Source organism: Trichosurus vulpecula, chromosome 2 (genome assembly GCF_011100635.1).
Source record: "Trichosurus vulpecula isolate mTriVul1 chromosome 2, mTriVul1.pri, whole genome shotgun sequence".
NCBI lineage: Eukaryota > Metazoa > Chordata > Mammalia > Diprotodontia > Phalangeridae > Trichosurus > Trichosurus vulpecula.
In genome coordinates this window covers 332,006,627-332,020,362 of record NC_050574.1, presented here as the reverse complement: position 1 = coordinate 332,020,362, position 13,736 = coordinate 332,006,627, and the positions used below count along the sequence as shown (strand labels likewise).

General features: G+C 40.5%; 1 protein-coding gene across 4 annotated transcripts in view; it reads right to left on the bottom strand.

The window, feature by feature from the left end:
• The window catches only part of CCDC14 (coiled-coil domain containing 14), a 49,519-nt gene extending 37,069 nt beyond the window's left edge, over nt 1-12,450 (bottom strand). The window contains exons 1-4 of one of the 4 annotated variants that reach the window (XM_036747493.1): nt 11,799-12,450; nt 2,832-2,890; nt 1,571-1,646; nt 1,368-1,391 (exon numbers count right to left, since the gene is read on the bottom strand). In XM_036747493.1, coding sequence (XP_036603388.1) covers nt 1,368-1,391; nt 1,571-1,646; nt 2,832-2,890; nt 11,799-11,897 — 258 coding nt within the window. In that variant the 5' untranslated portion in view covers nt 11,898-12,450. The remainder of the gene's footprint in view (nt 1-1,367; nt 1,392-1,570; nt 1,647-2,831; nt 2,891-11,798) is intronic. The other 3 variants (XM_036747494.1, XM_036747495.1, XM_036747496.1) reach the window with 3 other exon arrangements.
• Nucleotides 12,451-13,736: the final 1,286 nt, after the last annotated feature.

Below are 13,736 nucleotides of genomic sequence, written 5' to 3'. Positions count from 1 at the left end.
TGAACAGGAGAGTAACATACCCAGACCTACACTTGAGAAAAATTAGTTTGGTAGCTGAGTGGAACATGGACTGACCTGGGGACAGACTTGCCCAGGGAGACTAGTTAGAAGGCTATTGCAATAGTCCAGGGGAAAGTTGATGAGGGCATGGACTGAAATTTTGGCTGTGTGAGGAGAGAGAAGGGGATGTACTCTAGAGATGTGATGAAGGTAAAAATGACAATTTTTGGTAATGGACTGGCTACGTGGGGTAAGAGTGAGAATGACACTAAGGCTGCGTGCCTAGGAAGATGGTGGTGTCCTTAACAGTAATAAGTTTGGAAGAGGAGAAGGTTTTCAGGGGAAAGATAATGAATTCTGTCCTGTACATGCTGAGTTTGAGAAGCCCTTGGGACATCTCGTTAGATGTCTATGAGGCAACTAGTGATACACGATTCAGAAGAATCATATGCATAGAGATGAAAATTGAATCCATGGGAGCTGATAAGTAAGATAGTAGTACAGAATGGGAAGAGAAGAGGATCCATGACAGAGCCTTGGGGGATAGCAACAGTTAGTGGGTACAACATGGATGAAGAACCATCAACGAAGACTGGGAAGACTCAGTCAGACAGATAGAAGGAAGGAGCAAGTGTCACAAAAACCTACAGAGGAGAGAAGAGATATATCTGTTCAGGGAGAGTTCTCCATGCTGGACCAAGCTGTATTATCCTGTCTTGTTGGAAGTCTAGGAGCATCCTTTGAAAAAGAGAGAGGCAATGAAACCAATTTTGGTATATTTGAGAGTGGACCTTAAAACTGTGTGGCTTCCAAGTAATCCAGGGCAAGGAAAGAGAGGAAAGAAGTGACAAAGGAGGCTGCGAGCTGTAAGGTACAATAGTTGCTGTGACCTGGGCTATGTGGCCATTCTCCCTTCTGTATGTGTTGTGGGATCTTTTGGGAATGCTGCATATTCTGGGGTGAGGATCCAAAAGTATGTACTCTGCTTCCTTAAGGATGTCTCCTGTGTCTAGACGGCGCAGTGGATAGAGCACTGGGCTTAAAGTCAGAAAGATTCATCATGTGAATTAAAATATGGCTTCAAACACTTATTAGCCACTTAAGCCTGTTTGCCTCAGTTTTCTCATCTCTAAAATGAGCTAGAGAAGGAAACAGCAAACCACTCCAGTATCTCTGCCAAGAAAACGCCAAGTGGGGTCACAAAGAGTCAGATACGACTGAAAAACGACTGAATAACAGCTTTGTCTAGAATCAAGTTGTTGGACTGGGCACAGTAAACATCATTAAGGATTTGGTCTGTAATGCTTTCTAACTTTCAGGTTCACAGGGAGCCTTGTACTAGATGAGTAACTTTTGTGAATACTCACTCTTCCTGAAGCATGTCCGGTAGGCTAGAAACAAGACAAAGGATGAAGTAAGATAATAACAAGAAATAAATTAAAAAGGAGAAATTATGTTTCCCAGTCATCCATGTAAATATTTCCATTTATTAGGATTTACAAATGGTCAGATTAAATGAGTTTTTGGGCCTACTGTAACAGAATATTGATTTTTAAAAAAAAATTCTTACCTGCTCATCAGAATCAGTAGAATAGAGGGAGTAATGAGAATCTGCATCAGTGCGGGCTGTCTTTCTCATATGGATCCTGGAAAACAAGGGTATTAAGACTGCTGAGATTTTTAAAAATCAATTTACATATACATCTTAAAATTCCCAAGTATCAAAATTAAAGAACAAATGATGCTTCACTTAATTTTATAATAAGATAGACTTGCTATCTTGGCCATCTTTAAAATCTCTTTGAAGGTTTTAAGTCTTCAAAACTAAAAAAAATTTAAGGGGGATTGGGGAAAGGCTTCCTATGGGATTTTGGCTCGCACTTGAAGAAAGCTAGAGAAGTCCAGAGGCAGAAATGAGGAAGGAGAACATTCTAGACACAAAGGAAGCCAGTGAAAATGTTCAGAGTCAAGAGATGGCGAGTCTTGTTTAAGGAACAGGAGGGAGGACAATGTCATTGGATATAGATGGATATACTGCATACTAGATTGGAACCTTAATAAAAATCTTTGTTAGGCATACTGAACATTGGGTTCAAAAATATCTATTGTCATCCTTACAAATTCAAAAGTAATACTACTGCCTTTGATGACTGTGTATGCTGTTTCAGCTGATTTACATTTGTTGAACGTAAATCAATATTGCTTATTCCAATTTGAGATTGTCCTCTGAAAAAGACTCTAAGTTAACCTGGAAAGAGGCAAGTAAAGGCATTTTAATGTCTAAAGAGACATGGACAAATGTTTTACTAGAGAAGAAATTTACAAAATTTTATAAAATTTACTAGATATAATATTTCTGACCTTCCAACTGAAATAGGACCCCTCAAAAAAAAAAAAAAAAAACAAACCTCAGAGCCAGTTCAGAATATAGTTTCAATTAGAGGTTGTGTAAGAAAAGACTAATGTAATCTGGTTCCATAGTACGGAAAGAAGGCCAAGGTGGAATTTAGCGATAGTACTCAAATCTGTGAGTGGTTATAAAAAGTGGTAATAAGCAGCTACTATGCTTCTTTTTTGGGACTGGATATGGAGAAATACACTTACAATATATCAAAGAGTTTTCAGATGGGACATTTAATAATGCTATAATTGTAGAGCTTTGAAACAATGAAACATATAAACAAGGAAGGATATGGAACCCAATTAACCCAGAGAGTTTTTTAATGAATGGAAAGTCATCTGTCTTTTTGAAAGAATCTGATTATAGTCTTGGCCGGAGACTAGGTCACCCATTGAGAACCCTGAAGTCCTTTAATTATGTAAGTTCTTACCTTTTCTTTCCAGCTGTTAATTTACTTGATCCAATTTGCCTTCCGGATGATGATACCTGCTGAATATTAAAGTAACTGTCCAAATATTTTTATTACAGCACACTAGTAGGCTTACCAATTGCTCTTTTAAAGGAATTAAATCCAACCTAAAGTTTATAGTTTTCACATATATACAAAACCTTCTGAGTCAAAATACTATACTAAGTACTCCTTGTGTGTAGGATAACTGATTAACAGCAAGGCTTCTGCATAAGAAAACTTCTAACCACAAGTGTCCAATCTGTGATGCACTGTCACCCTCTACCAATCCATGCTGTCCCACATAATTGAGAAAAGCAGATTCTGAAGATGTCTTCATCTTTGTCCTTCAACATTCATCTCTAAATTACCTGCTTTGCCAATCGGTCTTTGGATACTGTAACATGTTATATTTGTTTAATTGCTTTTATGAAGCCCTTCCCTCTTCCAAGTGCTATGATATTTCAGGAGTCTGGGTCTATTTTCTTGGTGTGAGTTCTTCTGCCACTCATGCAGACTGTAACCCCTTTACAAATTAGTAGACTGACTTGAAAAGTTGCTATGTCAGAAAAATCTAACATCCTGAGTACCTCTCAAACATAACTTAAAAGTCCTGGAAATGACAGACATACAGTCAGCTTGTCACCAGGCTCCTTTCTAGCTTGGAAAGATTAAGAGCCTGTTCTTCATTTGAGAACCCAGGATCACCTCTATGCTTTGATGAAGTGTCACACAGTGGAGTTTCTGGAGTAGTACTATATGGCAATTTTTGGTGGTATTAATGAAAACATAAAATAATATACACACACACACACACCCCACACATATTAACATATAATTTCCACTACAATGGGCCATGTATCCAGGGATGTCAGTCAATAAAACTAAGTGTCTAGCTAGGTGGATCAGTGGATAGAGCCTGGAATCAGGAAGAATGGTTCAAATTCAATCACAGACTCTTACCAGCTCTCTGACTCTGGACAAGACACTTTACCTGTATTTGCCCAAGTTCCTTCATCTGTAAAATGGGGATAATAATAATAACACCTCTCTCCTAGGTTGTTGTGAGGCACAAATGAGATATCTGTAAAGCATTTAGCACAGTGCCTACCACACAGTGGGCACTATATAAATCCCTACCACCACCACCACCACCACCACCACCACCACCACCACCAGCTTCAGCACTGTGCTAAGCACTGGGGATGTAAAAAAAGGCAAAAGAAAGCCCATACTCTCAAGGAGCTCAAAGTCTAAAAGAGGAGACAATATTCAAATAACTCTAATATACAAGTTAAATACAGGGTAAATTGGAAATAATCAACAAAAGAGATGTACTAGAATTAAGGGGGTTTGGGGAAAGTTTCCTATGGGATTTTAGATCACACTTGAAGAAAGCTAGGGAAGTCAGGAGGCAAAGATGAGGAAGGAGAGCATTCCAGGCACAGGGAAACCAGTGAAAATGCCAGAGTCAAGAGGGAATATCTTATTCAAAGAACAGCAAGGAAGTCATGTCCCTGGATGTAGATGCACATACTGGATAGATACACTGCATACCGAATAGGAATCTTAGAGAACATTTTTGCTAGGCATACTGTGCACAACGTTTGAAAGTATCTATTATTATCCTTCCAAAAAATTCAAACGTAATACTACTGTCTTTGATGACTGTGTGTGCTGTTTTGGCTGTTAAGTCTAGTTCAAATTAAGGACTCTATTCCAAACCACTTTACATTAACTATACCACTACTCCAGTGAACAGTATCTTATTAAAGCACAGATCCAAATTTCCAATCTCCTAAGTGAGTATGACCAACAATAAATTCCTTAATTCCTCCCCAAATACACATCTATTTCAATCTAGTAAGGTTTTTTATTTAAATTTTTTTTTAAAAAAGCTATGTACCCAATGCTTTGTTAGGTTCAATATAGAAAATACAACATAGAAGTGACTTTGGAATATCTGACAATTTAGCTTAAACAACCTGAAGGTACTATTAATGCATTAACTATACAGCAATGAGACAGGCATCATACATAACAGAATTTATACATACAATAAGTGCCGTTCTTTGAAAGTACTCACCTTGTGAGATTATCCATTCATTCCAATGATACTACCATTACTCAAAACATTTTAGGAATGTCTTTAAAGCCAATTATAAACCACAAAAGAAAGTCATACTTATTACACTGTAATCAAAACTCATTTTTTTAAAACAAAATTTGTCATTACCCAGATTGTTCATCATTCACGGATCACAGATTTAAAGATGGAAGGGAACTTAAAAATCATATGGTCCAACTCTTTTATTTTACAGATGAAGAAACTAAAGATTAGACAGCTTAAGTGGCTTGCCTGAAATCACTGGCAGTGAAAAGCAGAGTTAGAATCTGAACCTAAGTTATTTGACTACAAATCTAGAGCTCTTTCCATTGTATTATACTGCTTCTAGTGTAGTGAATAGGGCACTGGACTTAGCAGCAGGAGACATGAACTCAAATCCAGCCTCAGATACTTACTAGCTCTGGGTCTCTGTATAAATCAATTAATCTTTCTAGGTGTCAGTTTTCTCATCTGAAAATGACAGAATTCAACTCAATGGCCTCTCAGGTCAAAGATACAATCCGCCCTACTCATTACAAGTATCTTCCAGTGATTTTAGCTCTTTCCAAAGTCCACTCAGAGAAGGTAAAAATTTGCCTCCATTTAAAACATAAGAGCCAAGGATCTAAGATAATTTCAAAAGACTAGTAGTTTCCAAAATGTTTGATATGTCATTTTTTCATACTATTGCAATGTTTATTCAGATCACAGATAAAAAATTTCCCAAATGAAAATCTGCTTTTTTCCTCTCCTATCTCCTTCCACTCACGAGAAAACAAGAAAACCTCAAAACCCTCATACAAACACATACAGTCAATCAAACCAATTCCCACATTACACATGTTCAAAATATCTCAATCTGCACTGAGTCCATCACCTCCTTATAAGGAGAAGGGAAGCATATTTCACCACGAATCATCTGGAATTGTGGTTGGTCATTGCATGGTATTGCTTAGTGTTCCCAAGGCTTTCAAAGTTGTTTGCCTTTACAAGATTACTGTTTCTGAATTGGGGGAAAATCTTTACAACTAGTGTTTCTGATAAAAGCCTTATATTTAAAATATACAGGGAACTGAGCCAAATTTATAGGAATACAAGTCATTCCCCAATTGATAAATGGTCAAAGGATGTGAATGGTTCATTTTCAAAGGAAAAAATTAAAGGTATCTATAGGTATATGAAAAAAATGCTCTAAATCACTACTGATCAGAGAAATGCAAATCAAAACAACTCTTAGGTACCATATCTCTCCTGTCAGGTTGGCTAACATGACAAAACAGGAAAATGATAAATGCTGGAGAGAATGTAGGAAAATTGGAACATTGTTACATTGTTGGTGGAGTTGTGAACAGATTCAGCCATCCTGGAGAGCAGTCTGGAACTATGCCCAAAGGGCTATAGAAATGTGCATACCCTATGACCTAGCAACACTTCTAGGGCTGTATACTAAAGAGATCACACAAGGGGGAAAGGAACCCGTATGTACAAAAATATTTATAGCAGCTTTTGGAAATCAAGGCCATGCCCATCCATTGGGGAATGGCTAAACAAGTTGTGGTATATGAATGCAATGGAATATTATTGTGCTATAAGAAATGGGGAAGAAACGGAATTCATAATAACCTGGAAAGAACTAAATGACATGATGCTGAGTGAGAGGAGCAGAACCAGGAGAACACTGTACACAACCACAGACATATTGATTCTGTGGTAACTTTGATAGATTTGGCTCTTCTCAGCAATACAAGGTTCAAAGACAGCCCCAAAGGTCTCATGATGGAAAGAGCTATCTACATCCAGATAAAGAACTATGGAGTACGAATGCAGATTGCAAGAAACTATCTGCTCTCTCTCTTTTTTTCTGTATCTTTTTTTTTTTTGGTTTTGTTTCTTCTTTCTCATGACTCACTCCATTGATCATGGTTCTTCTTTACGACTTGACTATTGTGTAAAAATGTTTAATACAAAGGTACATGTAGAACATATATCAGATTCCATGCCATCTTGGGGGGTGAGGGGCGAAGAAGGAAGGGAAGAAAATTTGGAACTCAAAAACCTGTGGAACTGAGCGTTGAAAACTAAAAATTAAAAAATTAAATAAAAAGGAAAAAAAAGATTATTGTTTCTGACTCTGCTCACTTCACTCTGAATCATTCATGTCTTCCCATGTTTTTCTGAAACTACGTCTTCCATAATTTCTTATAAAACAATAGTATTCCATTTAACTTATATGCCATAACTTGTTTAGTCATTCCCCAAATGACAGAAACTTCTTCAGTTTCTAGTTCTTTGGCACCATAAAATGATCTCCTATAAGCATTTTTGGATATATGGGTCTTTTTCCTCTTTTTTTGATCTTTGTGGGGCACAAACTTACTAGTGCTATCACTGGGTCAAATGTACAGTTTAATAGTTTTGGGGACATAGTTCCAAATGAAAAAACAGTCATCTTGATGGAAAAAGTAGAGAGCCTCCCAGCATGACTACTGCAAATGGGTCAACAGCCACCTAGATACAAGTTCTGTTTAAGTAAGGTATTAGTGGTGGAGCACATACAAATGAGAGTAAGTTAGTATAGAACCAAATATACATAATTGATAAGGAAATTAAATATAAGTGAAAGAAAATTACAGGGTGAAGTTATTTTGGAAATTCTTCATGAAAGAGGTATTGAGCGCATCCTGGAAGAAAATTTGTAGCATTTAGACAAACGAAGAGGAAGGGGGAATTTCAGGTGGGTAGAACTGAAAACAGAATTAGCAAAATGCGGGGATAGTTTGGGAGATAAGAAAATTGATTTAAATGGAATTGAAGGACATTTCTGAGAACAGTGAGAAAGCTAAGCTAACGTCTGATATATAAAGGGGGACCAACTGTTTGAGGACCCTGTGTGCCAGGCTGATTGATTTGTATTTGATACACTATGGAGTCATTATAGGTTCCTGACCAGGGATAAAGGATGCTATGAAAATGTAACTTTAAGAGGTCTGATCTAGTAATATTAAGTAAAATGGACTAGAGGGAGGAATGGCCAGAGGTAGAGATCAATAAAAAATGTATGTGATGAAGCTGGTGGCTATGAAAATGTAAAGGAAGAAACAAACTCTAGAAAACAATAAAACATAGTAAAAGACTCATGGGAGTTGAAAAACTGGGAGAAACCAAAGATAACTCAAAGATATAAGACTAGAAGATTAGGAGAATGGTAGTGCCATTGACAGAAATGTGTCCATTGTTAAGGAGAACAATTTTTAATAGGAAGAAACTTTATTCTTAAATTGAATTTGAGTGATTACAAGACAAGGCAAGGCAATTAGAGATGTTCTGTATGCAAATGAGAAGTCAGAGCTGGGGATGAAGATTTGGGAATCCATAATAAGATGATGATTGCTGAAGTCATTAGTAACTTAAGAATGGAGGGATGAACTCTCTAAAGAAGTGAGTATAGAGGAAGGGAAGTTGGGAATTCACCAAGCTTTGGGGAACAGTCATCACTAGGATGCTGAGAAGAGATAGGAAAATCACTCAAGAAAATCAGACCCATGCAAAGAATCACAGAAAGTAAGGGAAGAAAGTTTCAAGCACAGGTGACTATGTGTCCAATGCAGCAGAAAATTTGTAAAGGATGAGGATTGTGGGGTGGGGGTGGGGAAGTACGGGGCCTTTCCCAATCCCCACCAGCTGAAATGAGGTCCCAGAGAAAATGCCTGGAGCTGAGAGATGGAGTAAAGCACTCATCTCCCAGCTCTGTGCATTTTCACTGACTGTACCCCATGCCTGGGATGTTCTCTCTCCTTGTCACTGCCTCTGGGCTTCCCCAATTTCCTATCTCAGCTAAAATCTTGTTCTTCAAGAAGCTGTTCTCATTCCCTTTCAACGTTAGTCCCCTACTTCTAGGAATACATCCAACTAATCCTATATATAACTTGTCTATACATAGTTGTTTGTGGGACCAAATGTCTGCCTCTTCTTTCTGCTAACCCATACAATCCAGGAACAAAACAAGTCAACAAGCTTATTTAAGTGCTTCCTGTGTGCCAGGCACTGTGCTAAATGCTGGAGATACATGATAAACTTGAAATAATCAACAAAGGGACAGCCCTAGGATAAAGAGGGATTTGGAAATGGTCCCTGTAGAAGGTAGGATTTTGACCTGGGACTTAAAGCCTGGGAAGCCAGGAGGCAGAGATGAGGGGAAAGAACATTCTCTATATGGGGGACGGCCAGTGAAAATGCCCAGTCATCCTGTTCTAGGATCAGAAGGGAGGCTAATGTCATTGGATTGCAGAGTAAGGGGTGGTGTGAGGTATAAGAAGACTAGAAAAGTGGATGAGGAGGAAAGGTTATGCAGAGCTTTGAATGACAGAGGATTTTATATTTGATCCTTGAGATGAAAGGAAACCACTGGAGTATTAGTGTTTATGTGTGTATGTTGCGTGGCTTGTCCTTCAGTCTTGAAGACAACTAAGACATCAGGGAGATAACGCCATGACTTCCAAGTGAACTGGATTTGAATAAGGCAGGGCTGCACACAGTCAGAGGTCTTACTTTCTCCTCTGGAGCCATCTAGATCCAGTGGCCATATATAAATCAGGACAACTGCACATGGCCCAGGATACAGTGGGAGACCCTGGCCTTTTTAAGCTAAGGTCTTTCTCAGTTCTCACTTTGACTGAAGGCCCATTCATTGTGTGTGTGATAACATGGTCAGATCTCTGCTTCAGAGAGATCATTTTGGCAGATGACTGGAAGATGAACTGGAGTGAGGAGAGACTTAAAGGAGGCCAACCAGCAGGGCATTTTCATAGTTCAGGCGTGAGGTGATCAGGGTCTGCACTAAAGTGGTATCAGAAGGCAAAAGGGAACATATCTTAGAGATGTTACAAAGGTAAGATCAACAGGCCTAGGCAACAGATTGGATATTGGGGAAGGGGGAGGGGTGAGAGTGAGGAATAGAAAATTGTGTCTAGGTATTTAGGGAGGTGACTGGGATGATGGTAGTACCCTCAACAGTAGTAAAGAAGTTAGGAAGAGGGGAAGGGTTTTGGGGAGAAGATAATGAGTTCAGTTTTGGATATGTTAAGCTTAAGATGTCAACAGGACATCAGTTTGAGAGGTCCCATAGGCCGCTGGAGATATGAGACTGGAAGTCAGCAGAGAGGTTAGGATTGGATAAGTAGATATGAAAATCAGCAGCACAGAAACGATAACTGAATCCATGGGAACTGATGATATCACCAAGTGAAACAGTATAAAAGGAGAAGAGGTCTCAGGCCAGAGCCCAGAGAAACAACCACAGTTAGCTAGTGGGACCTGGATGAAGATTCATCAAAGCAGGCTGAGGAGCAGTCAGATGGAGAGGGAGAGGGTGGTGAAGGATGAAGATCAAGAGGCTATTAGATTTGCCAATTAAAAGTGAATAGTTTTCGTTGAGTGATGAAGTTGTCAGTCAGACTTCAGAGTTAAGAAAAGAGTGAGAAAAAAGGAAGCTGAAGCATATACTGGAGACTGATTGAAGTCATAGGGAACCACTGGATTTTTGAGAGTGGGCTTGCATGTGTGGTGGAGGTGGAGGGAGAGAGAGGGAGGGAGAGGGGGGAGGAGGGGGAGAGAGAGAGAGAGAGAGAGAGAGAGAGAGAGAGAGAGAGACAGACAGGAAGACATGGTCAGAGCTGCACTTTAGGGAGATCACTTTGGCAGATGAGTGAAGGATGGCATTGAATGGTGAGACTTGAGTGAGGGACACCCACCAGCAGGGTATTTTAATAGTCAAATCTGTCTATATCTATCTTTTAGTGTGTATGTATGTGTATATGTATGTATATATATATATATATATATATATCCATTTGTATATGTATATGTGTGTATATATACATACATGTGAATAAATAATTTGACTACTGAAATGTGTGTATATATACATGCATGTATCATCATATACACACACATATCCTTTTTAAGAAGTTCACCCAGAAGGGCAGCCTATGGGCCCTTAACAGGGATGGATGGAAGAAGTGAGGTTTTTTAAGGATGAGGGAGATATGGGCATGTTTTTAGGCAGAAAGAAAGCAGTCAGTACAGAGGGAGAGACTGCAAATATGTGAGACATGCAATTGGGATCATATTGCTTCCTTTCTCAATGGGTGTGGGAGGGGCTGGGGAAAGAGGATTTGGAACTCAAAATATTTTTAAAATAAAGGTTAAAATAACGTATATTTAAAAAAAAAGAAAGGAATTACAAAGTCTGAATGCAGATTGAGGAAAACTATTTGCTGTCTCTTCTTTTTTCCTTTCCTTCTTTTTTGGCTTCGTTTCTTCTTTCTTATGTTTCATTCCATTGCTTATAATTCTTCTTTACAACTGGACTATTATGTAAATAAGTTTAATGTGAAGGTATATGTAGAACCTATACCGGATTACATGCCGTCTTGGGGTGGGGAGGGGAGAAAATCTGGAACCCCAAGTGTCGTAAACTAAAAGTAAAAAATAAATTTTTAAAAAAGGAAGAAAGAAAACGAGAGAGGGGATGATGGAGTGAAGGAAAAAAGACTGGGTGGTGGGTTTTTCACCTTCAGCCACTCAAAGCCTCTGCACGACATTGGGGGGGCCGGGGGAAGAAGCGCTCACACTGAGATATGACGGACCACGTAAGGGTCAGCGCTACCTCTGTGGCGCCGATTCGGCACAACTATCCCTCCTCATGGTCACTGCCCGGGGTCACATCGTGCGTCCAGCTGGAAGCCACGTCTCCTGGCTCCCAGTTTAGGGTCAGATCCCTGCCCTCAAGGAGCTTAGAGCCTGATACGAATACAGACCCCGGCCGAGCCCCATCCCCTCACCTGAGCCGGCCGAGGCCCGGACCTCACCATCTCTCGGGTCTTGAGGTGTCCATCTACCCTCCGGCCAGAAGCCAGGCGGTTGACCGAGTTAACAGCCATAGGAACTCTGACCCTCTCGGGCCGCCTTCCTTCGCTCCTTGGGCTTCCGCTTCCGCTTTACTTCCCGCGGAACGCGGCGCTTCGATTTTCTACGATTGGCCAATCGGGTCTTCGCTTCCCCCCCCCCCCACCCCGCCCGCCCCTGCTGCTTCTGCGCAGGCGTGGAGCTGGGGTCATGCTCCGCTTCCGCCCTGGAAGTTACTTCCGCCAGGAGCTGAGGTAAATGGGGAATCCGTGGGTTTCGGATGAGGTTAACTCCGAGCCGGATTGGGTAAAGTGGGATCGAGGTGAGAGAAGGAAGGAATTTCTCGCAGGCCGCGGGAGGCAGCCGTTGGGGACCTGGATTCGAATGCAGCATTAAGAACGTTTTCCTCTTTGGCAGTCAGTTTACTTTTCTGCAAAATAAGGGGGCTGAACTCGGTGAAATCGAAGATTCCTTCTGTCCAGCCCCAGATCTCTGATTCTGTGATTGAATTAACTCACCCCGTCAGGAAACCACCTACCTTGCCTTTCCCAAGCCCTCCCCTAAGGCCCTTTATCGCCGTTATTCTATGAAATGACGTCGTTAAAGCACGTGGCAAACCTTAAAGCGCGAGGTAAAGTTAGTCATCTGTGTTAACGACCGACCATCCCACGATCAAGACACTTCTCGTGAACTGGCATTCAGGGCTCTATGTGGTCCAACACCGCCTTAACCTTCTTAGCCTCATCTTCTGTTGCTCTCTTTATCCATTCGGCTTGAACCCAGGTTTTTCTGGCTTAGAGACCAGTTGCCTTTCTACTACAACTCGCATGTGTTCTCGTTGACCCTCGCATGATTTATTGGGCAACAGTCCTGGACTTGGGGTCAGTAAGACCTGAGTTCAAATCATGTCTCCGACACTATTAGCTTTGTGACTTTGGGAAAGTCACTTAACCTCAGTCTGCCTCATTTTCTTTCTCTGTGAAATGGGTGGGGGAGGAATAATAGCACGCCCCCTTACTAGGTTGTTGTGAGGATCAAATGAGGTAATACTGGTGAAGTGTTTTGCAAACCTTAAAGCACTTTTTAAAGGTTAGCTTTTAGTATATTGGAGGATTGCCTCTATTTCACAGATGAGAAAATTCAGATTCAGAGAGATTATTCTTACAGTCACACAGTACTTGGATGAATTGTAGAGAATGAAAAGTGCAAAATAAATATAAATATACTTATTTTTTCTCAATTCTTAATACTTCAGCTCTGCAGTGTTTGAAATGTTGACCGCACCGTCCTGCATTCCCTTTCTTCCCTGAGCTTTAAGGACCCTCCTTTCTTGTTTCCACCTGTAGGACTGATCCTTTGTTTTCTTTGTAAGTTCATTATCCGTGCCCCCTCATGCCTGGTTGTGCCCCAGGGCGCTCAAGTCCTAGACTCTCCTAGGAGACTCCCAAGTATCTTTATCCTCTGAGCTCCAACGAATGCAGCTATACACATACGGCTCTAATCTCTAAATTCTTAAAAAAAAATTAAATATGGTTTTGATGGGGTTTAGACTGTGGGAGCCCCGTTGAATTCCCCTTGAATCTTCCCACTAGATGAGGTGTTTGCCTGAGTCCATAAGCCTTTCATTATTGCTAGGCCCAAATCTCTAGGCTAGGTTACTCTAACCTAGCCTAGCCCTCCACTATCTGGCTAGTTTCCACCCTTGATCTTGTCGAGGTGTCTATGCCCAAATCTGTTACCCTTAAACTAGCCCAGCCCTACCTGGTCTGTTATCTCCAGGCAGCCTTCAGCTACTTCCCGCCCTTAATCCCATTCTCTTGGAGTCTGACCTTGTCCCAGTCCCATCAAGCTACTCCTTTCACTCCTCTTCAAGC